At 50.5% G+C, this 22,655-nt stretch overlaps 11 protein-coding genes across 11 annotated transcripts; 4 read left to right on the top strand and 7 right to left on the bottom strand.

Annotated features, from left to right (window-relative positions):
- Positions 1-234: 234 nt before the first annotated feature.
- On the top strand, positions 235-801 carry BDV14DRAFT_201878 (BTB/POZ domain-containing protein; the record flags this gene model as incomplete). The annotated part of the gene is made up of 1 exon (XM_073773871.1): positions 235-801. One exon carries the CDS (start codon positions 235-237, stop codon positions 799-801), a length of 567 nt encoding a protein of 188 aa, XP_073626430.1.
- A 1,724-nt stretch (positions 802-2,525) lies between these two features.
- Positions 2,526-3,164, top strand: BDV14DRAFT_201877 (uncharacterized protein; the record flags this gene model as incomplete). The annotated part of the gene is made up of 1 exon (XM_073773870.1): positions 2,526-3,164. The coding sequence occupies one exon, from the start codon at positions 2,526-2,528 to the stop codon at positions 3,162-3,164; it is 639 nt and encodes a 212-aa protein (XP_073626429.1).
- A 1,317-nt stretch (positions 3,165-4,481) lies between these two features.
- Positions 4,482-6,236, top strand: BDV14DRAFT_201876 (SGNH/GDSL hydrolase family protein; the record flags this gene model as incomplete). Its single annotated transcript, XM_073773869.1, has 10 exons — positions 4,482-4,683; positions 4,737-4,743; positions 4,792-4,828; positions 4,885-4,937; positions 4,992-5,122; positions 5,237-5,324; positions 5,370-5,445; positions 5,516-5,572; positions 5,623-5,859; positions 5,913-6,236. 10 exons carry the CDS (start codon positions 4,482-4,484, stop codon positions 6,234-6,236), a joined length of 1,212 nt encoding a protein of 403 aa, XP_073626428.1.
- Positions 6,237-6,335: 99 nt separating this feature from the next.
- BDV14DRAFT_190938 (Alpha/Beta hydrolase protein) lies at positions 6,336-8,161 on the bottom strand (the record flags this gene model as incomplete). The annotated part of the gene is made up of 4 exons (XM_073771421.1): positions 6,336-6,931; positions 6,980-7,600; positions 7,653-7,839; positions 7,892-8,161. 4 exons carry the CDS (start codon positions 8,159-8,161, stop codon positions 6,336-6,338), a joined length of 1,674 nt encoding a protein of 557 aa, XP_073626427.1.
- A 562-nt stretch (positions 8,162-8,723) lies between these two features.
- On the bottom strand, positions 8,724-10,983 carry BDV14DRAFT_209963 (Zn(II)2Cys6 transcription factor; the record flags this gene model as incomplete). Its single annotated transcript, XM_073775780.1, has 3 exons — positions 8,724-9,744; positions 9,810-10,711; positions 10,761-10,983. 3 exons carry the CDS (start codon positions 10,981-10,983, stop codon positions 8,740-8,742), a joined length of 2,130 nt encoding a protein of 709 aa, XP_073626426.1. The 3' UTR covers positions 8,724-8,739.
- A 108-nt stretch (positions 10,984-11,091) lies between these two features.
- BDV14DRAFT_176591 (FAD-dependent oxidoreductase) lies at positions 11,092-12,313 on the bottom strand. Its single transcript, XM_073769274.1, has 2 exons — positions 12,122-12,313; positions 11,092-12,062 (listed from the first exon to the last, which is right to left on the bottom strand). The coding sequence occupies exons 1-2, from the start codon at positions 12,252-12,254 to the stop codon at positions 11,539-11,541; spliced, it is 657 nt and encodes a 218-aa protein (XP_073626425.1). The 5' UTR covers positions 12,255-12,313; the 3' UTR covers positions 11,092-11,538.
- A 1,683-nt stretch (positions 12,314-13,996) lies between these two features.
- BDV14DRAFT_201874 (uncharacterized protein) lies at positions 13,997-14,971 on the bottom strand (the record flags this gene model as incomplete). Its single annotated transcript, XM_073773868.1, has 2 exons — positions 13,997-14,370; positions 14,434-14,971. The coding sequence occupies 2 exons, from the start codon at positions 14,969-14,971 to the stop codon at positions 13,997-13,999; spliced, it is 912 nt and encodes a 303-aa protein (XP_073626424.1).
- Positions 14,972-16,477: 1,506 nt separating this feature from the next.
- On the bottom strand, positions 16,478-17,304 carry BDV14DRAFT_176589 (uncharacterized protein). The gene has a single exon (XM_073769273.1). The coding sequence runs from the start codon at positions 17,193-17,195 to the stop codon at positions 16,641-16,643; it is 555 nt and encodes a 184-aa protein (XP_073626423.1). The 5' UTR covers positions 17,196-17,304; the 3' UTR covers positions 16,478-16,640.
- BDV14DRAFT_90243 (uncharacterized protein) lies at positions 17,302-17,956 on the top strand. Its single transcript, XM_073777815.1, has one exon. The coding sequence runs from the start codon at positions 17,408-17,410 to the stop codon at positions 17,909-17,911; it is 504 nt and encodes a 167-aa protein (XP_073626422.1). The 5' UTR covers positions 17,302-17,407; the 3' UTR covers positions 17,912-17,956.
- BDV14DRAFT_90248 (uncharacterized protein) lies at positions 17,957-18,405 on the bottom strand. Its single transcript, XM_073777816.1, has one exon. The coding sequence runs from the start codon at positions 18,299-18,301 to the stop codon at positions 18,002-18,004; it is 300 nt and encodes a 99-aa protein (XP_073626421.1). The 5' UTR covers positions 18,302-18,405; the 3' UTR covers positions 17,957-18,001.
- On the bottom strand, positions 18,405-22,588 carry BDV14DRAFT_90241 (non-ribosomal peptide synthetase). The gene has a single exon (XM_073777814.1). It carries the CDS (start codon positions 22,316-22,318, stop codon positions 18,509-18,511), a length of 3,810 nt encoding a protein of 1,269 aa, XP_073626420.1. The 5' UTR covers positions 22,319-22,588; the 3' UTR covers positions 18,405-18,508.
- Positions 22,589-22,655: the final 67 nt, after the last annotated feature.

Raw genomic sequence — 22,655 nt, 5'->3', positions numbered from 1 at the left:
CCGTGTTTTGGATATATGATATAGGAATTCATGAAGGCAACAAGTGCGGATCAAGGTAGGAAGTTATTTCCAGTAGTGAAAGCCTATATCTCTCTGGCTCGGAACTGCAGGACGGAGAACATGACCGATCATTTCTAACAGACATCCGAAACATGATCTCTCCTCGCTCTATTGTCTTGTATTTGATCAGCCGACGCAGAGTGAAGCAACGACAAGAAGCCACTCTCTTGTATCATGGCGACCGAGATTATCGATGCCGACGGCGACGCGATCATTGATTGCTCCGGCGTTACGTTCCGCGTTTGGACACTTGCTCTCTCCCTTGCTTCTCCGGTGTTCAGGGCCATGTTCAAGCCGCGTTTCAGCGAGGGGTTGGCCGTCAGGGATGCTTCAGACAAGACGAAGACCGCTGTTATCTCCCTACCGGATGATGATCCAGAGGCGTTTCGCATCTTTTGCAACATAGCGCATCACAAGCTCGCTCTTGTTCCTACACAGCTCGACGCTAAACGGATAAGCCTAATTGCTCAATTCATTGACAAGTACAATTGTACCGAAGCCATCGGTCCTCTTGCTGAGAAGTGGATTGAAAATCTCGGAGTTCATGACGAGGCCCCGAAATCACCAGAGGACCTGTGGAGCGCCATGCTATTGGCGTATGCTTTTGAGGACCGGTCAAGCTTCACCAGGTATTCCATTAAATTATTGACCACCACTCAAATGAGGTTTCGTACGTGGCGGCATGCTGTTGAGAACATCGCATTCTTGCCTGAGGCTGTTCTTGGTCTGTGCTGCCCCTGATACCATAAAAGCCCACTTGCAATTGCTTACGAGGCTTCCTCAGACCAACTGGACGACAGACGAGAAGCTCTATCGCGCAGTGTCATCGCTGCCATAACAAGCCTTGTTCACCGGGCGGATGCTGAAAGAGACACTGGGAGCGGTTTCAATGAGTGCAGCAAAATCACGTTGTTTATCGGTACATACATACGGATACTGACAAGACTGGGTGTAGTGCCATTGGGAGACGATCCTGTATTGAGCTCTGTTGTTGCAATCAGAGACGTCATACGGAAGTCGTCGCTCACAAAGTTCGTGCAGAATAGCTATTGCCCTGTCACCAGCTCCAGGGGACTTTATAGCAACTGTTGCTGCGCAAACCTCAGCGCCATTGAACCAAAGAAATATCTCATAGAACAGCTCAACAAGTGCATAGAACAGGAACCTGGTCTTTGCGTAGCTTGTATCAAGCAGGAGACATGCAAGCAGCACTCTGAGCAAGCACAGTCAGTGGGTACCAAGTGAAAGGAAGGAAGGTTCGTGTATGCTAATTTCTAGAACTGAAGTGCATTGCAAAGTTACGTCTGAAATCCACAGGTCGAGGACTTTCGAAGCCCTCATGCGTAGTATCATAATTTCTACGCTCGTTATCTAGCCCTAGTACCCATAAGTGCATGGTGCATGTGAAAGATTATCATAACTTCCATGAGAAAGAGTGTACCTGGGTCTATCCTTTCCATATTCCGGTGCCATTACATTATCTTGCAGTGTTCTAGTCTGTAGTATCACTGACCCCCGACCACGAGTGACCTCGCTGTCCTTCTGATATTCCGCCGTTTGGTTAACCCTCATCTGCGCGTTTTAACGTCTCTGGGGAACCTCCAAGTCTGTACATGTGAGTCGGCCTCGTGAGAAGTTTAGCAATGTTATCTGCCGAGCTCACTCGGTCTATGGGCTATACCACTGATGTACCTTTTTTTTTGGAGAGCATGATATCATGCTTTATTTCAATATCCTTAGCTCTTCCAGACCGTCGGTATTCCTTACCAGTAGAAGAGCCGCATAGATATCGGTAAATAGGTAAAAAGGCAGATATCCACATATAGCATGTTTCCCTGGTGATGTCTCTTCATTGTACCGAGTATATTGAGGAAGGGTTTATGGGTTTGCATCCTTGAAAAAATGTCATGGACAGTTTCACCTTGATGATGGAGTGCTTTATGATATAGAGCTTCTTCACTAACTGGATTTTAGTTTAATTACGGTCAATAAACATTGACTATTCTTCATGTAGTGAACAATGGGAGATATTGATCTATAATTAGATTCTCTTGAATATATAAGAGAGGCAGATCACCAAGCAAGGCAGACACCTGTCTTTACTGTGGAACTTTTGCCAAATTCCTTCCATTCGCTCTACCCCATACCCTACTCTTCAACCATGGAAACCGAAACGATTGACCCTTGCGGCAACGCCATGATTGACTGCTCCGGGGTACGATTTCTTTGTCTCTACAAGTACACTGTCACTCGCCTCGCCCGTTTTCAAAGCAATGTTCGAGTCAAACTTCGCGGAGGGAAATACCTTAGCAGCAGCGTCATCGGCCAACGGGGAGACCACCAGCCAGACCCCAGTCATCTCCCTTCCAGCCGATAATTCCTCAACATTGCGCCTCTTCGCAAACATAGCGCACCACAAACTGAATCTTGTACCTGAAACGCTAGAACCAGAGGTCTTACACAACATGGCCATATTCATAGACAAGTACAATTGTCAAGTGGCCCTCGCTGACCGCGGTCGAATGTGGTTGAGGGCATTTGAAGACCAAAAGCGTCTCAGCGTAGAGGACTGCTGGCGGGGACTGCTATTCACGTATGCGATGGACTACGGGAAGGAATTCTCGACGCTTTCGGGGGTGTTGATGGAATTTGGGCCTTGGGGGAGCGGATATTGCGAGTCGTTTCATTCGTGGAAGTATGCGCTTGATAATATGGCATTTCTGCCGTTTGATGTGCTGGATCATCTTGGGATGCAACGCGATGGTACGAAGCGCAAGATTCACGCTGCGCTTATGGACGCGGTGGTCAAATTGACTACCAGACGCTCGACGATTCCTTGGGATGACACCATGAACAATCGTTCATCGTGCAACAGATTGGCTATGGCCATTGCTACGTATACCCATACGCTGCTGAAGCTGGGTATTCTCCCTGGTGTACCGAACGAGGGTACCCACACTCACATGTCACCTGGACAGCTGATCCAGATGATTGAGGAAACAGAATTCCCCGAGTCACCATTCAAGGAGAGGGAATCTGCAGTAGACGGATTGGGCTATGGGCGACCGAGTGCCCATGTTCAGGGTACAAAGACTTTGATATGAAGAGGCATTTGTTGAAGGAGCTCAAGGGGTGTATTGGTGGTTTTGACGGGCTTTGCCTGGCCTGTGTAAAAAACCAAAGTTGTCAGAAGCATCCGAGAGGGCTTCAAAATGGGAGCGTCTGATGAGGTAGTTGTGCTGGATGTTGGAAGGAAAGTGAGGTGCATTGCACCACCTTCCGGCCTAGAGCATGCCCGCCATATCCAGAACAGAGGAAACTCCAACGACCACTACTTGTGCCTCTTTAACTGGGCTCGACCGTGTCTGCCAATATGAAATTGATATTGTTTTCAAGTACCTTCCTAAAGAATAAGAATCCGGAGATTAGAGGTCCGTCCATGGTTCCGCATCATCGTATAAAGTAGAAGAGCAACATGTCGCACTGGACATGAAGCATGTCTGCTATCTATCATTTTGGTCCCCGATTATGTTTCGCATTCTTGTACGCGTATTTTTAGGGCTGTTTTGACTGGCGTGTATAACATTAACATTAGAAGTGCGTGAAACATCCAGCAGAGAGTGAAAAAGTTGACTGAAGACACAATCCCGATCTCGTTTTATGGCTTTGGTTACTCGGGATATTTGCATACAAGCACCGGACCAACTGCAATCAACCTCTCAGGGGGTCTAATGTCAATGCATTGGACTTCCTAGAATGCATAGTATGTACCGGCCACACGCCCAGGAACCAGGCTCCATGTTGGGACGTGATTGGGGTATGAGTAAAGCAACAAGGTACACTGAGAGTTTTTGAAAAACTGATAAAGAAAGTTCTACTACTATACCTATCTCCAATTATTCTCTTATGTCACTGGTAAATAAGTTCATCATTTCCCTTTCATTCACATCACGATAAAGTTCATTCTTTGAATGGTTTCTCTTGTATAGGTTTAACCTTTCAGAAGCCGCAGCTACCAACCTTTATTTAGGTACCGCAATATTTCTGGAAATCTTTTCTCACTCCTCTACCGTTTCAATTCACCCTCATCCACCAGTTCAAATGGTGCATCTCATCCGCAAAAGAAGCATGGCAACCGAGACAATTGACTCCTCCGGCAACGCCCTTGTCTCTACGAATGATATTTCTAGGTGTCTTCAAGGCAAGAGCAGCCCTAAACGGCACGGAGGAAGCTCCGAACAGCCACACTTGCATCTCCTCTCATCTAGCTCTTGGTAGTGCCTGCAAGTAGATAGAGCTCATGAGTTGCTGCACCTTCCTAAATTACTTCGGAGATTAAAGCTCAATGTCCGCCCCTCCCATATATAAGTAAACCCGTAGGCCAGTATGTCCCATCACGACAACCCCAGGCGCAAATCATTATGTTTCGCATTCTCGTACCCGTATTACTAGGGATATCCTTTGTCACTGCGACAATCCTTGAGAATGGACAGCCGAGGCTGAATCCGTACCCTGGACAAGCACCTCTTCTCGAATCCGGATTTGATGATAGCTGGAATGTGTATGATGCCGTTGCGGAGGACATATCCTACAAGGGGCGTTGGGATGACAAGCATATCTCTTGTGAAATTTATTCTTTATATTAAAGGTCGAACTGTATGACTAACGATTTAAAGGGTGGTCGTAAGTCTTCAGATGCAGCTTGCCAGAGTTGGTGGCTAAGAAACGCAGGACTGCGGGCGTCAAATTCGGGTTCACAGGGGAAAAGGTACCATTTGCGTTTCGGAACACATGGACCTGGATGGGAACTGACAGTACTCCTAGTTGGCACTCAGCTTCGGCGAGCATACATCGGATGGTGTCCTAGTTGCATACCGGTGAGCTGCTATCCACGGATATGTGTCTTGTTACTCAGGGCTAAGACTTGGTAGAATCGCCGGACTGGACTGGCAGTTCGCGAACGTTACAGCGAACGATGCGTACGAGTTTGCAGGACCGTGGGTAGAGGGACTGAACATGACAGATGCCTCCGTGAGAAGGACGTTTGAACTTCGAGGTAATGGTAATTGCGACTGATACTAGACCTGCAACCGCTAATTATAGTAGTGACGAACTGGGCCTATGGATACGGCAGTCTTGTTCCCGATGACCAGACCATTGCTAATATCGCATACAGTTCAACTATCTAGCGTAGCCGTTGCGTCTGATGCTGCCATCTACAAAGTTGAATCATTTCCCAAGATGGTCGAGATCATCGGTGACTCGTATGTGTCAACATGAATCTCCAGCGTGGCTACTGAACCTCTCAGGTTGAGTTCGGGCGACTTCGCAACCTACGAGGGTCTTTCATCCTGGGCGTATCTCTTTGCCGCCGGACTAGGGAATGTGGAATACTCTATAACAGCCTGTCTCCCCGATCATCTTGGACTCAACATCGTGGCTGACAAGAGTTCAGGCCTACCCAGGCATCTGCCTCCACGACAAAAACTGCTGGGGAAATCCACGAGGCCAGGTACATGCGCACCCTAGCCACTCTCTTTCCAATGGACTAAGGAAAAACAGAGCTACCAATACTACCGTACAGCTGATACATCCCCTCGCGCCTACGAAATCTACGGCGAACACCCTCCAGACTGGGACTTCAGCTCCCAACAGCCCGCAGACCTAGTAGTCATCAACATTGGAACGAACGATAATAACCCTGCAAATAATGTTCCAGGACAAGATTACTATAATGACTATGTGACGCTTGTGGAACATCTCCATGCCATCTGGCCTGATGCACAGGTTGTTCTCATGGTGAGTGTCAAACCACTTTCCCCTCAGGAGCTTTAGGTATACTAAGGACGCAGTCCCTCTGGGGCGGCTTCGGCTGGTCCGAAACAACAAATACATATGAACAAGGCCCGTTATACGTCGACGAGATAAAAGCCGTTGTTGAGCACTTCCAATCAACCAGCCCCAGGGATGGAAACTTCGTACACTACTTCGACACCTCAGGCATACTACAAGCAAATGATATAGCACCGCAGTGGCACCCCACCGACGTCGGGCACATCAAAGTCGCTGCCCACTTTATGCAGTGGGTCAAGATCAAGTTTGGGTGGGAGATGGAGGCGCGAGGGCCGATGGTTCATTCTGGGACCTTATATTGGAATGATCAGGATAGTTATTGATGTTGATTTGTTCACTATCATGATGTTGTGTGTGAGCAAGGGGCAGCTAAGGACTGAGTATGGGAAACATCATTGATGAATCCTTTATGCTCCCGTCAATCATCGCCACATAAGCTTATCAATAGAGTTCAGGAAATCAATCCCCTCCTTCCGCCATGTATCCGGCTCATTGTAGCTCGTAACATTGGCATCAAAGACTAAATCCACGGGCTCCTCAACACTGTATCCCTCCCAGTAAACATCCTCACCCTGATCAATGCCACTGTTCGGGTCAAGGTCATGAATGAAAGAAGCCCACATACTCGACACAAGTATGCTAAGCTCTTTATAACTCTCCGGCAGGCCATCAAACGGCTTACCATAGTGGTATCCCCATCCCTCAATGTTATTAAACACGAATGCAACCTCTGTAAAGTGCTGCGAGCCACCGATCCAGGGGACGTCGCCGCCGCGCATGTTGAAGCGGTAGCAGTAGGCTGGGGTACCAGACTCAGCCCACGCCTCGCATTGACGGCGGCGGTTGGCATGCATGCTGTAGTCGCCTGCGTAAGCGGATGTGCGGCGCCATTGAAGGCCCTTTGAGGGGATGCGTTGGTCGCCGAGGAATTCGGGGATACCCTGGGATGGGTCGTCGGGGTAAAGGTCTAGGATTTCGCGAGCCAGAGCTGGTGGGTATCTGAAACCAGATTGGTTGCCTGGGTCGCGTTAGTTCAGAGCTCGGTAAGTAACGGGACCAAGCTTACCAGTCAGGTAGGAATAGAACTGCTCTGTAGTGTTAATCCCCGTCGGACCGAAAGATGCGCCCTCGTCGGTGTTTGTTCCGGCAATAATGGGGACCTTGACGAAAGCCTGTTTGTCAAGCTGCGTGCTTCCCCATTCTTGAAGGAAGTCACCGTCAACCGAAGGTGAGAACCCATAAGCAGGGTTACCACCAGTGCCGTTGAAGATGGCGTTGAGCTCAGCAAATGGGACCTCTCTTAGACACTGCAGCGTGTCCGAGGCACCGGTACAGCCAGCCTTCTCGACGACATCATCGTACTGGCTCTGGTACTCTGAGGTATTTCCGGGGCTTGCTGAAACTGAACCGCCAGACTGCATGATGGCGCCGCGGAAGAGACCATCATCTCGGCCACCGTAGGCGATGAGATGGTCACCGACGGACATGCCACCAGCAGATTCACCGAAAATTGTGACCTTTGTGGGGTCCCCACCAAATGCCGCAATGTTTTCTTGAACCCATTGAAGGGCCAAGCGTTGATCACGAAGACCGAGGTTCGTGACACCGGCGTCGGTCACCTCTTGCGAGTGAAGGAAACCCCAGGACGACAGACGGTAGTTGATCGTTACGCCGATGAATGGTTTACCTGACTTGTCAGTTGTTCCATTTTAAAAAACAAAAATCGTAATGAGACATACCAATTCGGTGAGCATTGGCGACAATGGCGGACATATTGTACCGCTGATCAGCACCAGAGCCCTGGTAGAACCCACCACCGTGGATCCAAAGACCGACTGGGAGAGCCGAGTCCTCGTCAACAGATGAGTCACGAACGACATTCAGTGTCAGACAGGCTTCCGATTGAGGATACCAGATTGAATCGGTCTGCAATGGTTAGCATGGTCATCCAGTCCATGCCATGTTTATGAAAGCTTACTCCATAACCAACGCAGATGTCAGAGTACGCCTTGGCTTCTCGCTCCTCATTCCATGTCTCGTTCAGAGATTGGGGCAGCGCAAAGCGCAGGTTTCCGACCGGCTGCTGCGCGTAAGGGATACCCAGAAACAGGTCCTGACCGAAGTGTGCATTTGTCGCACCGGCATAGGTGCCGTTAAGGACATTTGCCGTTGGTGCAGCAACACCAGCTGGTGCGGCCGCAGCAAGAGAAACCAAGGCAGAACCTCCAACAATTGATTTAAGCAACATTTTGACGTGCTGAGGCGGCTTGAATCCTCCGGCCCGCCAGCCGACGAGCTTGATTTCAATACTTATACCGCGCTCGGGGTAAAACCGGTTAATGGCCGCCAAGTGTGGAAGAGACAATGACGTCCTATGTGATTCTGCAGAAAGTATCTGACCCTGAGTCAGGGAGTCCACAATCCGAACCCCAACTTCCAATCCTTGTCCAATTCTGGGGTAAAGTCCGGCGTTAGAGTGTGGAGACTCCGCGCCGTTACGGGATTTTCTTCACCAATTTCCTTTTTTGGACCCATGGGCGACACCTTGGGGTCTTGGGGAAATCTTGGAGTCGTCTTGGGCTGCTCTTGGAGAACGGGTCTCGTGGGGCTCCAGCACTTCAAGGATTTCGTGCTGTTCGTGCGCGACTCGTGCTCTTCTTCCAGTGGCTTGACTTTCCGATGTTTTGCCGTAATTGTTCGGCTGTCAACGCGGATGTGGCATCCCCAGCTGTTGCCTGATGGCCAGTGCACTGATTCCATGTATAAGCTTGAATTATGTTCCGCCTCGGCATGACGTGCGATCATGGTCGAAATACCTAATGCACGTCAACAAAACATTGGCCAGATGTGCTGTTCCTTGCAGACGTCCATCCAGGTCGGCAGTCGATCACGCCGATTAACAGCCGAATGCCCATCTTGCCTTTTCCAGACTTCGGAGAGGATGTCCTTTGCTCTTTCGGAAGGTGCAAGCCCGCTTTTGAGCTTCGCCTTCTCCAATAATTGCATGATGCAGTCGCGCTGGTCTCGAGTTGTTGCTTCACACCCAGCTACAAACAATGGCCACAGCGTTCCCAGACCGAGAGTTTCTTTCTCGTCCAGAGTGGCATGCAGCTGGGATGATGCCAGAATAACCTTGTCAATCTCTCTCCTCAATATAGCTGGATGAACTCGCCGCACACGCCGATAGAAGAACACTAGCAGCGCCGAGTTGAATGTTTCCATGATTAGGCGATATTTCGAAGCTTGCTCAGCCGGGTAGTCTGATTCAATAGGACGAGCGCTGAAAGAGTGAATAACGGTCTCTAAGCGCGAGGCGCGCTCTTCCAAATCACAATGAATACTTGAGTTCAACATACTATCCTGAGTTGTTTCACCCTTGACTACTTCCATAACGTTGGCTAAGCGAGTGGTCTGGGACAGCAGGCTGAGCCAAGTCTCTGGGATGCCGTACACCTGTCGTCCCAAGGTCTCATCAGAGTGTCGCGAGTCCTGCAGGTGAATGTCGGTGATATCAAGTCGTCGGGCTTTTGGTTCGTCAATATTGAGGTCATGCTCGGAAGTTTGTATATGACGAAAATCGTCCAAGCGGGTGTCCTGGTCACGCGAGCGCTGGGCCTGGAAAAACGCATTTAAGGCCTGCTGATGTTGGCTCGACAGGGTATATTCATGTAGAACGTAAGTACTCTCGCTCATGATGCGCAGCCAGCAATATACGTTTATTAGAATGCGCAACTTCCGTGATACCGTCGGTTTAGGCAGGAGACGAAGACGAAGAAGGCGCTCCGCATCGACAAGGTAATGTCTCGCATCTATATCTTGACCGCTGAAAATCTATGTCTAATCAGAAAATCACGGGCAACTGGGAAACAAGCCGGGTATGAAAGCCTTGGCCTTACTGCAAACTCCGTCATCCCAAACAGCGCCATTAGCTGATCTTTGAGTTTCGCCTTCCCGGGACCAGCAATCTCATGGCGCAGCGAGCCCTTCATTTGAATCTTCGCTTCCTCATAATATCGTTCGGCGATTTTCATCCAGTCCGTCGCTGGTGTAATCGAAGCGCCGCCCCTGGATTCCGCTGCCAAATCGGTTGCCGAGCATGCAAGGATGGAATAGATATGAGCTCGTCGGGCATAGGAGATCGAGTCGGGTTCCCCCACAGTCAAAGAACCAAGTGTATGAAGGGCTGCAGACATATTCACAACTTCCCAAGGAGACTTTCTGATCAACGGCGTAACCGTCATCTGTGGAATGACACTCTGCTCGAAATTCCGCAATAGCTGGGGAGCGAGCTCGAGTAAACCCGGAGACGCCCCCTGGCCAGGAAACGACGTCTCGCGGAGCACCGTCTGTGATGGAAATTGCTGAATGTTTCCTCCGTTGAAGGTCAAGTGTTGCACAGATGATCCATCTGGGAAAGGGTCGGGGAACTGAGGGAAGCTCCAGTCGAGGGCAAATTCAGAACCCGATGGAAAGTTGTTCCCGAAATCCAGAAAGTCAGTCCACTGTAGAAAATCATCAATGGTAGGAGTAGGAGCTTCCAAAACGGCTTGTATATTTGCTGTCGCCGGTGGTATGTTTGTGTTCTGGTCCAATTGTCCTGCGGCAGGCGCACCTGCATTATTCGCTGCTTGCAACTTCCCTGACAATTGAAGAACTGCAAAAGGACCAACCCTGGCCTCGCTTTGATGTGACCGAGGAAGCGTATCAGACCGTGAATCAATCGCCTCAAGGGATGCGTCAACCGAGTTCAAGAACAGCCCTTTGCTAAGTGCCGAGCCCATAGACAGTTTATCCTCCTCTGCAGACATTAGCAGGACTCACTCTCTCCCATAAACAGAACGCCTCACCCGTTAACAATTGACGTCGAATGCCAAAGCTGGCAACGAGGCCATCCTTATTTGAAGTCCCTGGCGACCATTCGATGTCGTCCGTGAATCCTTCACACTGCAAGCCTAGGGTAGAGCAGGTCTCGCAGGACGGGCGCTTGGCATCGCAGCGTACATGACGACGCCTGCAGGTCCGACAACTTCCCAGTGTGTGCGATCGACGCGGTTTTGATCGCTTCTTCATTCTAGCGAGGCGTTGAGATGAGACAATTGTGTCTAGTACTTTGGCTGCCCGGAAGCAACAGCCCCCGCCATGCACGTGATCGGAAGCTCCTTCCTCAACAAGGAAGACATCGCTTACTAAGTAATGTATAACACTTGCATAACATAGACGGAAGTCACCGCATAAATATGGCATAAACCACCATATTGCTCAGACATGGTTATAGATCTCCGACATGGAGCACCAGACTACAGCCGACTTCGCGGTGCAAGCACCTCCTCAACCAGCTCTCGAACTTTCAAGGCCGCTCCATAACTATACACATACCCAAGACCGGCAAAGCCATAGGCATGCACAACATTCCCCTCGGCCTCAAGGCGATACCCTCCCTTCCTCCCCGGTCTAAACGCCACAATGTCTCTCTTCGCATCTTTCTCCAAGTCGAGACTGTCCAATCGCCCAGGGTCAAACTTCTTCGCCCGTCGAAGAAACTCTGGCCGTAGTGCCTCATCCGCCTCACGGTCCCAATTCCCCTCCTGACTCACACCACCCACAATCGCACCACCACTAAACATCCTAGGGAAAAACATACGTATAATGCGACCCCTGGAAAATCGCAATCTCATCAAAGTCTGTCTTCATAAAGATCGTCTGGCCACGAATGGGAACGACATCGTTATCACCAGCTAATTCCTTTGCTCCAAGCCCCGTAGCATTCACAAGGACATCAGTCTTGACCATTTTCGTTGCTTCTGCAAAGGACTTAACTTCCCTCCGAATAAACCTCACGCCCCTCTTCTCCAAACCCTTCTTCACCCAGATAAGGAATACAGAGGGGTTAATTGCGACTGTCTGATAGCTAAACCCGATCTTGGCGTTGGGGTAGAGCTTATCTTCTCCAAGGCGGCGGTAGCCAGGGACGATATTTTTGTACCAGATGCTGCTGTCGTCGGAGCGGTCGTCGAAGTACTCTGTTGCTTTGAGGACCTGCACTCCGCTCGTGGGATCCCTGTGCGCGAGAGCCCAGTAGTATTTAAAGGACTCGGTTGGGAGAGATTGGTCTTTGGTCTCGGGGTGCGGGAGGAAGCCTGCGCCGGCCCTGGACGAACATAATAGTCAGACTTCAGATGCAAAGCAATGGAGTGTTCAGGATGGTACCAAGGACTAGCCCAATTCTGGTTCTCATCGCCGGGTAGGTCGCGGGCTATGATGGTTACCCTGTATCGTGCGTCTGTGAGGACAAGGGCGGATAGAAGGCCGATGACGCCGGAGCCGATGATCGTTACGTCCATTTTGATGGTTACTTGATTGCTGACTCCAGCTGCGAGAGAGAGTGAGGGGGTATTTAACTGTAAGTCAATCGGGATGGGTTTCCTTATGATACTGCGCGAGGTAACGGGTTCCGTCTGGCCAACCCATCCATGCTGCTTATCTACGGCAATTACTCCGTACTCGAGGTTCAACCTCTGAATTGGGTCGAAAACATCAAAATGGAATGACATAGCTCAAACTAACTAAATACATCAGGGACAAACGGGGCAAGCTGTTGACATGCTTATGGTCAAAATAGTCTGCTCGCCGTGCATCGAGCGCGTGCGAATTGGAACCAGAGTCACCCCGATTCAAACGCCACCATCATCGGCGCCTTCTTTCCCATGCGCGGTCTATAAAACGTTATACTTACAGGGCCGCCTGGGTTGCAGTCCCGGAAACATGATTCGCCTTTGACACAAGCCGGACAGACTCCGAAGCCTGCATACCCCTCAACCTGCTCTAGCTGGCTCACCAAAAACTTCTTTTTGTCCACGGTACCTGCACACGCACTCTTGGATCCGTGAGCAATGGTAATTGCAAGCTTCGGAGTCGAATGACAATCTAGTCGCAACGTTCGATATACGCACGAAAGATTGATCTCGGAAGTGTGGTAATACGGGCATTATACCCTTGGCTGAAAGTGCCATGCAGTATGAGCCGATGAAGTGCTCGGTGTTCTTGCAGCCTTTGACTCCTTTTGCGCTGATGACGGCAGTAGCACTCATGATTGCATGCTCGGTCGTAGAGTAGAGTATGGGCTGTAGTCGGTGAAGTTTCTCTGGAAATCAAGTTTGTCAGCGGAAAATCTCTGGATGAACTAGGATAAGGAGACGAACCTAAGACCACCTTGGGCATAAAGTACAAGTTATTGAGAGCGTAGTCCCAATACAAGAATGGCTTGGTAAATTCATAAGCAGTCTGCTAGAATTCTTCTGAAAATCATCCTTAAAGTCCATCGCGTACGTGAATAGGACCATGTTCCAATGGGTCTCGAAACAGCATTGCCCAAGACTGTCTTCCAACTTGTCTTTCAACCTAAAACCAACCCCAAGCATACATAGCTTCGCGACATGCATTGAGACTACTCTCAATAAGAACAGTTGGAACCTCATCCATGCGGTGATGTGTATGTTACAGAAGATTCGGAGGGCTTCAGGGTCGTCGTCTGGTAACGCGGTGATCGGAAGGGGCGGCTCAGCCTTTTTTTGGGCAATCATCTTTCCAAGATGGAAAGATGGTTTGAACATTGCGCGGAACACTGGGGGGACCAAAGAGAGCACTTTGGTAGAGACGCGAAGTCGCGACTCTTTGCATTCGAGGATGACATCTCCACCGGGGTCGACGAGCTCGATTTCAGTGGCCGATTGGAATTCAGGAAGAGAGATCTGAGAGAAGTACGTTGTAGAAGAAGATGCCATTGGCAAACGAAGAAAGAAAAATGAAGACGAACATCTTTTATACTGGTCTTCAGATCCTGTGCCTCTTTCCTCTGCTTGGAATATTCACCTTGACAATCACAGAAACTCTCACTGGAACCAAAACCCCAGGTGTTGTAAGAAAAACCTTTCCTTCCAGTGAATTGGAGATAGTGATCCGATCATCATGATTGAATCAGAATCGTTTCTTGACCTATACATTTGAAGAGGAAAAAGCCCACGAAGGTCTTGCTAGGGACAAAGGGGTATGATGATTCAAGGCTCAGTCCTATTCGAGATCCAGTTTACGAATGCTTCTCACAGTGACTGGACTTAACACACGCTAGACAAAGACCGACTCCCTCGCGGCATTTGCCCAAACGAGCCAACAAATCTGCCTTACTGCTCAGCCACACATATTTCCTGCATTTGCAATCTTTGTCCGGATGGTGATGAACCCTCTCCTTTAAATCGTCCGCGCGCTGCTCCACATCCAACAAGCCCATTCTTACGAGGTCATCGCAGCCCGGGAGAAGATTCAGGGCTTTCAGGTTTCGGACGTAGTCGCAGACAAAAGCTTGCGCGGGGGCGCAGGTGAACTGGGAAAAGTCCGAAATGAGCCCCATGAGGGCCTTGTCTATCTTGCACTTGACAGAATTCTGGGAGTCCTCGAGGAGTTCTAATCGGCGTGACTTTCAGTTAGCTAGGAGCAGTTCCAAAAAGGATGACGGGCCTGACTAACCCAATATTCTTTCTGGGAGAGGTCCCTCGCTCGTGTCAACTGTATAAGCCCCGTGCTGGAAATCTTCTCGGTGACCACAAATAATGTCACGAGATGTGTGGTAAAACAGTTTGTCCAAGTCGAGTAAGTAGGCAAATTGAAGCCATATCCAGAGGTGCGCATTCGATAGCCCCTTTCTTTTGTGGGAGAGCCAAATCCTACCACGGTCTCTCATAGAATTGACGCAGTTGTACTTGTGGGTGATAGAGACAACGTGCCTCAGGGACTCGGGACTCGGCGGTGCAATCGAGCTGGGCGTTGTGTGGTGAGCAACCTCGCAGAGCAGGCGAAAGGCTGCGGCATCATCTAGTGGGAGGTTCAACGAGGCTTCCTTTATGTAGTCGCTTTTAATCAACAACCCACCCTCCGATATAGGCTTGAGCATTCCACGAAGAACGGGCGAGGCGAGGGAGAGTGCTTTGGTAGACACTTGGAAGGTGACGGTGCCGGCACAGGTAATGAGGACGTCTCCGTCGGGGTCAATTATTTCAAGAGCCATGGTAATAGGGGATGAATTTTTTGAGCGACGGATTGTTCCTGGGCGATTTGAAGAAGGTGGAGGGGTGTTGAGTTGAGAAGTTGAGAGTGAGGAAGCTGGAACAACACAAGGCAAACTCTCGTCACATGTCACTTCCCATCGAATTGTCAATTAAGGTCCTCAGTATGCTTCTCACAATGCCCCTGGCCCTTGAAAAGAAACTTCTTGGTTTTTGAATTGATCTTTAACCCTTCTTCGTCTGACCGATGCCATAGTGATGCTGGCATTTGCAGTCGGGATGGACACGGTTGTATATAACCGAAGGAAGAACCTCTACTCGTTTTGAGATCTCTCAATAGTTAATGTCCAAGTAACTGAGTATTCCAGGAACCAGACCACATCTTATCAGTACCTCGACGTACTCCCGGATGAAGTCGCGGAGCTTGTTGCATGCATAAGGCATCGCGCAATGACCATTGTGGTCGTCTAGCCTCATGGGTTCAGTTAATGCAAAGTCTGCGCAATATTCCAGGCCCGATCGTTGCCGGTAAACCATAGCTATGGGTTATACGACTATCTGCGTCGGCTCGAATCATCCGCCGATCTGGCTTGTCAAGAAGTCTACATACCAAACACCTTGCCTGAGGGAAGATCAAGGTCATTCTTTTGCTCTGATATCTCAGAACCCTCAATCCGCTCAAGCGCAATTATTTCGCGTGACAGGTCAGCAAACGTTTGCTTTAGACCCATCGCATACGCAAGTTGGAGCAAGAATCAACGCTCTTCCGGCCTTAGGTGGCCAACCTTCTTGCTTAGCCATAAGGTCGTATACGGGAAAAACGCCTCTTGGAACATCCAATTGTCGATAAAAACGGCAGTCTTGTTCAGCAGATCTAGGGTGGGATGTTCGGTGATTTTGCCCTCAATCGTAACCTCTCCGTAGTACAGTAAGAGGCAGAACAATTGGAATATCTCGAGATGCACATCTGGAAGATCCAGCTCGAGATTTTCCTTCTGCTCAAGTGTTTCCCCCTCAAGCATGTAGGTTTGAACATGGCCTGGAAGACGGGGGAGGCGTCCGCAAGCCTTTTGAACGAGACGCGGAAGGAGCTATCCGTGATCTTAACGAGGACGTCCCCTTTGCGATCATAGATATCAGTCATCGCCTTTGAATGCAGGTGGAATTCTGGGTAAATAAGCTGATGTGAAAGGTGATGAAATGGTTCTTGGACGGGCTGTACGCTGGTTTCTTAAATATGTTTTCCGGAAGAAGAGCCCGAGTATCACCTCCTGGAAAGTATTAATTGGCAGATGAGATTTTAGCTATCGATGTTCTACGTAGCTATATCTTGGACAGGATTTTTGCTTCGGGGGAGACATACCGGTGGCACGGTCCATAGTTCAAACTTTATAAATCATCCAGGAGGTTACGAGTAGGCCTTAATTGGAAAACCACGGGGAGCTCGCAGCAAAGTAATTGTTATGAGTGACTAAGAGCTTCTGTTCCATCCAGAGCATGCTCCCATAGGGGTGACGTCCAAAATATTGACGAAGTCCGAGAAGTCAAAAACGAAGCAAAGGGGGATATCCAAAATCCAATAAGAGGGCGTCTTTCATAGAAACCTGTAGTGGCAAACAGGTGATGCTGAAAGATGCTGACAACCATGCTTCTCATACTCGAGGGCTCGTATCAGTGTACAAGAGTCAACCGAAACCCTGCCTCACTGTCCGTCTTGCAGTCTTTCAAATTCATGACAAGATACTCCCTCCGTCCTCCCGTCGCTATAATGCAAGTATTGCACGGGCAGTGCTCGTTTTTGTAGGGCATATCTGGCAGACGGGCTGCAATCTCCTGGATTTCCTCAAAGCTTTTGGTTTTGAAGCTGTCGGTACCAGGAAAGATACCCAATTTCTTGAGTGCCACAACATACTCGCCAATGAATTGTTTGCTTTGCGAGCTGCTGCATAGGGAGAGGCTTTCGACCAGGTCCAGAATTGCGCTTTTGATCTTTCTCATGAATTTCTCACTCCGTTTATCAAGCAGCCTTGAAAAGTATCCAGAGTTATTATGGGCACATATGAGCAGGTTATTTCGTAGCCAGAGCCGGACGTAACCGCTAACCGCCGACTGGCATCCCAAGTCTGCGGCGGTAAAGGCGACCCGATAAATCGTAAAGGGAACAATATGAGTCGAAATTCCAATCCAGGAATGGTGCATGATATGCTCCAGGAGAGAGGTCACCATAAGAGAGAGGACGGTGATAGAAGCTTTAGAGTATAAAGACCAAAGAGACCATCGGGTGTAGCGAGAGAAAACACAAAACAAAGTGAAGAAATTCTCTCTCAATTGCAACTCTCCACCTCCTCATCTCCATCTTTTACCATCATCTCTCTTACAACTCTTCCCATCTGACAAGCTACTCTGATGTTTTTTCATAAACTTCAATGCACTAGTCTATGGCCATACCGCCACCTACTACCATTGACTCCGTCCTCACCTCATCCAGAAGCTTCAAGCGAAGCCATCACCAGTCAGGCGGTCGTCCCAGTGTCCAGGACATCACCATTAGCTTCCCATCTAAGTTCTTTGAACTCCAATCCGTCTCCCATCTCAGAGTGTCTTCACTAACTGTTGGAATGGGACTTCTAGACATCTTCCAACTTCGATGCCACCGCAGACACTCCAGTTTCTCCACCCCTCGACCGAATCCATCCAACTCGACATCTCAGCCATTCGCCCTCTATGCCTCCTCTTCAAAACGACACCAGAGCTATGACCAGGGTCCTCGAATGCCTATCCATCTTCTCAATGCCGGAATTCTCACGTGGCTATCCGGGTACAGCAATTCCAAGAAATACCGTCTACGGCCGAGATCATCGAGACAGATAGATTTGCGGAAATTATTCGCGAGCCCTGAACCCTGCGGTTATGTTCTATGGTCGACAACGGATTGTATATGAGCTCTCACACAACGAACACTTCTAAGGAGACTAGGTAAGCAATGGGTCGCGTCGCATACAACGTGGAGGTGAATCCTCAAGGGTCAACACTCATTTTGTACAGAGTATCGCGATCTCACACGCCGAACAACCCCCAAGCCCCACAAGAGCAGTGAGCAGCACGTCAACCTTCCTCGTTCGACGTGATCGGCCTCTGAGTCTCAGCAATGGCACCATGTGCGGGGTGGCTGTTGGTGATAGGTTGATCGCGGCAGGGGTCCGATCGGCGTTTTTATAAGAGGCCGACGCTGCCTGGTTTCTCGGCTGACAGGCTGTGAGAATCATCATCCTTTCCCCTGTGGTCGATACAAAGCTATAAACAATCGAGCTCGCTCTACTGATTATGAACATCTGAAGATTAGGAATAATTGAATTATCGATGCATTACCACGACTTCTTCTCTCTACCTGTATACGTCTAAATTGCGTAAATACAACGCAAACCCAAATGCAACAATCTATCCCATGCGACAAACAAACTTGAACCGACCGAACAATGAGACCAATGCGACAAAGACCGAGAAGCAACCAAAAGCAAACCCAGAGCGATAAAGTCAGATCAGATGGGCTCATCCCGCGGCTCAATCAGAATCTCATTCATGGCAACATGCTCAGGCTGGCGCAGAGCGTAGACAATCGAGTTGGCAACATCCTCCGGATTCAGGATCTGAGCTCCCGAAGGCTCACCATACTTCTTGACGGCCTCTGCATCGGTTGACATACCAAGAAGGTCGGTGGCGGTATTTCCAGGTTGAACCGCCGTCACTCGGAGGCCTTGACCGGCAGTCTCGAGACGCAGCGCTTGGAGAGTCGCTTCGACGAAGAACTTACTAGCCGAGTAAACACCCAATCCAGGGAAGACCTTGCGGCCAGCGTCTGACGAAATGGCGACGACGTGACCCTTTCCGCGTGCCAACATGCCGGGTACTGTAGAGGCAATGGAGTTGAGAATACCTTTGCAGTTGACATCAACTGTTCGCTCCCACTCATCCATCTGAGTGTTGGCCATCATCGTGAAATACATGACACCAGCACAGGCAACAAGGATGTCTACTGGACCAAGCTCGTCGGTCGCAGCCTTCACCAGCTCCTCGACCTGCTTCTTGTCCGTAACATCGGTCTTACGGATCGCCACTTTAGTGCCGTAAGGGGCAAGCTTCGCTTTGAGGGCTTCCAGTGCATCCAGGCGTCGAGCACCAAGCGCGACGGAGGCCCCTTCTCTGGCCAAAGCTGTTGCGACCGCGGCGCCAATTCCGGACGAGGCACCAGTAATGACGGCGACCTTTCCACTGAGAGGGCCGCGCAAGACAGGACTGACGGGCCTCTGGCGGGTCGGCGGCTTTTTGAGCCATCCACGAGCGAACCAATGACGGGTATAGGTCTCGAGCAAGAACCTGTCCACCTTGGGTCGCTCAACCTCGCGACGAATGGGGCGGGTGACGGAGTTATCCAGAACGACAATTCCCCGCAGGAATTCAATCGAAGGCATACCGCTGCGAAGAATATCAACCGTGAAACCACCATCTCCTCCCTTGACATCACCGCGCTTTGCCGTCCAGAGTGCTACCCACTCATCCCAAGAAAGAGGCTCAGTCGCGTAGCCGAGTGTTCTCAAGTCCTCAAAGACAGACTGGGTCGGCACTGGTGCCGGGTCGCCAACATGGAAAACAGTCTGGTCGACTGAGGTTTGATTTGAGAGATGGATAATGGCCTTGCTAACAAAGTCGACAGGGGTCATTTCAGCGCGCCAGCCCTCTACGTCGGGGAACTTGCCAAGCTTTATTGACTCTACGATCAATGCAGACAAAAGATCCCAGGCGTTGGCAGCACCAGACTGGCTGTGTCCACTGATGGTGCCGATACGGTGCACTCTGACGGGAATACCTCTACGGCCAGCCTCCAGCACAAGCTGTTCAGCGACCCACTTGGTTTGGCCGTATCCATCGAGCAGCTTAGTTGGTACATCATCAACATCCAGCATTGTGTCTTCTGGCCATCCCTTTTCTCCAGATGGCGGCAAAACACCGTTCGTCGAAACATATTGCACGGTCGCGCCACCGTGAGAGGCCAGGCGGAGGACTTCTCGAGTACCGCCAACATTCGCAGCACGCAATGCGGCATATGGGTAGACAAGGTTGACCGACGCGGCGGCGTGAACAATCACGTCGACACGTTTTGCGAGCTCTTCAAAAACATCAGGGGCGAGACCGAATCGGGTTCTAGACAGGTTTCCGGGAAGAATTTGAACACGCTCCATGATGGAGTCGTCCCAAATTCCGAGGTCAAGAAGGTTACGGCGAATACGAGCAACACCGCCTGGCTGATCGTCGTCTTCTGGCTCAGTGAATCGAACCAAACAGATGATGTGGGCCGTGGTGCTTTCGACAAGATCCTTCAGAAGGAAGGCTCCGAGGAAACCAGTTACACCAGTCAAAAGCACCGTCTTCGCATCGGTGAGGGAGCAAATATTATGGTCAGAAGGCTTGATCTCATCATCGAGCGTAGCATCTGCACGCAAAACCGCAGGCAGGTCTGCTTGAACTGCTGCTGTGTGCCCGTCGCGAATTGCGCGCACAGTGTCCAAATGGCCAGCCAATGTGGAGTTCTCCGCCAGACGCACGATAGGTACGCGGAACCCGAATTTACGAGACAATCTTGACGAGAGATCTGCGATAGAAAGCGAGTGACCACCGAGGTCGAAGAAGTTGTCCTCGGCCTGCAGGGTGGCTTTAGGGACCTTCAACGCTGCCGCCCAAGCCCCAGCAATATCATCGAGTCCAATCGGGTCCTCCTTGCCATTTCCATTTGTAACAACTTCGGTCGGCGGTGGAGGGAGGCGCTTGAGATCGATCTTTCCGGACACCTCGTGGGTGGGCAGCTCTTCCACTTGCACCCACAAAGCAGGAATCATATAGTGTGCGAGGAATTGCGTCAAGGCTCGTCGCGCTCCCGGGCTGTGGCCCGATGGGTTGATTTCAACGACCGGGCGGTCCTCTGACGAGTCCTTGTCTGCGACGATGTACGCGACCAATTGCTTCTCCAAGCCTTCGCCATGTGGGATGACAGCGCATTGGCGGACAGCCAAATGCTTGACAATGTCATTCTCTACTTTTCCGGGGACGACAGAGTATCCGCGTAGTTTGATCATGGCCCCGACGCGACCAGTGATCTCAAGCAGACCAGATGGTAGAATGCGGGCTTGGTCTCCTGTGCGGTACATCACACCTTTGGATCCTGCAAATGTGTTGGGGATGAAAGCTTTCGCTGTTGTCTCGGGACGGTTAATGTATCCCCGTGCAAGCATAGGTCCGCCGACGCAAAGCTCTCCACAGATTCCGTCTTCGACCTTCTCGCCCTGCTCGTTGACAACGTAAATGTGCTCAGGGTCCAGAGGCGGGCCGACTGGGCAGTACTGCGATTCCGTATCCAGGATTGTTTGAATGTCGCCGCATGCAATTTCATGTGTTTCGCACGCGCTGTAGCAGTTCAGCAGGCGGGCATTGGGCAGAGCCTTCATCGCCCGCTGAGCCAAGTCAGTTGTGACGACTTCACCATTCAGCCACAGTGTACGTAGCTCCGGCAAGCGTGTTCCAATGTGAGGGTGTCTGGAAAGAATTGTGGCAAGGAGGGTGGGTGTCATAAGAGTTTCGGTGATGCGCTTGGAAGCGAGCAGGTCGACAAGGGCAGCTGGATCGTAGCTGTGATCGTCAGGGACAGCGACGACCGTAGCTCCGCGCAGCAACGGACGGAGGATCTCCCATATGAAGAACACGTTACAGGCGACCCGGTCGCCCGGGTGGAGATCTTGAACGCCAAAACGAAGGTTATATGAGAGCACCGGGGCTCTGTGAGGGTTCGCAATCCCCTTGGGCTTTCCAGTTGTACCGGAGGAGTAAGAAACGAAAGCCAGTCGGTCTAGGTCATCGTCTGCGGGTAAAGGTGCGGGCTCGGTGGTACTGCCATTGGCGTCGCCAGCCGGCTCGTCGAGAGTGATGACAGGAACATTGCCCTTGATCTTTCCAGTTTCCGCTCTGTGTGTGACTACCACCGCAGGTGTGGCATCCTCGAGCACGTCGGCCAGAAGGTCCGGAGGATAGGCCAGCTCCAGGACGAGGAAAGCCCCGCCCGCTCGCAGGGCCGCCAGACAAGCGATGACATAGTGGGCACTGCGGGGAAGCAGAACACCGACGAGGCTATCCCGACTCACGCCATAGCTGCGCAGTCGCTGCGACAGTTGCTCAACCTCCTTGTCAAGCTCTGCATAGGTGTATGAGGTCTTGTCATCCTCCAATGCGGGGGCGTCGGGGGTCGCGTGCACCTGTTTGGAGAACAGTGCCGACAAATCTTTGGTGGTGTCAATGATGGACATGGTCGATTAGCGATGGAAACAGCGAATTCGAAACGACCAATTGAGAGAAAAAATGCTCAAGTTCAAAGATGGTATCGTGGACTGCAAGCTCTTTTAAATGTTCAACGAAGGACTGGGCATAAAACGTGGAAAGGTGATGGCATTAGCAGCCTCACGGTCGGTACAGAAAAGGAAGCCGCGAGGAAGAAGCAAAGAGAGAAGGTGGGAGAGAGGAAAGAGGAAGTTGACAAGTTTCTCGACGACAGCAGTTGAGAAGAGAAGCTATTTCTCTGTCTTTCTTTCTGCTGCAGTGGGGGGTTCACATGCTATTTTGCTGGTGCTGGTCAGTATCTAACTA

Source organism: Aspergillus stella-maris (genome assembly GCF_047715825.1).
Source record: "Aspergillus stella-maris strain CBS 113639 unplaced genomic scaffold BDV14scaffold_41, whole genome shotgun sequence".
NCBI classification, from domain to species: Eukaryota; Fungi; Ascomycota; class Eurotiomycetes; order Eurotiales; family Aspergillaceae; genus Aspergillus; species Aspergillus stella-maris.
Note: the sequence above shows the minus strand (reverse complement) of the source record. Positions and strands in the feature narration are given on the sequence as shown.

Coding starts and splice junctions, on each gene's coding strand:
- BDV14DRAFT_90243 (XM_073777815.1), top strand. CDS start 17,408: ATGGCCATACCGCCACCTACTACCATTGACTCCGTCCTCACCTCATCC.
- BDV14DRAFT_176589 (XM_073769273.1), bottom strand. CDS start 17,195: ATGGTGACCTCTCTCCTGGAGCATATCATGCACCATTCCTGGATTGGA.
- BDV14DRAFT_90241 (XM_073777814.1), bottom strand. CDS start 22,318: ATGTCCATCATTGACACCACCAAAGATTTGTCGGCACTGTTCTCCAAA.
- BDV14DRAFT_90248 (XM_073777816.1), bottom strand. CDS start 18,301: ATGTTCATAATCAGTAGAGCGAGCTCGATTGTTTATAGCTTTGTATCG.
- BDV14DRAFT_176591 (XM_073769274.1), bottom strand. CDS start 12,254: ATGGACGTAACGATCATCGGCTCCGGCGTCATCGGCCTTCTATCCGCC. Junction 12,063..12,121: donor CCAGAATTGGGCTAGTCCTT/GGTACCATCCTG, acceptor TATGTTCGTCCA/GGGCCGGCGCAGGCTTCCTC.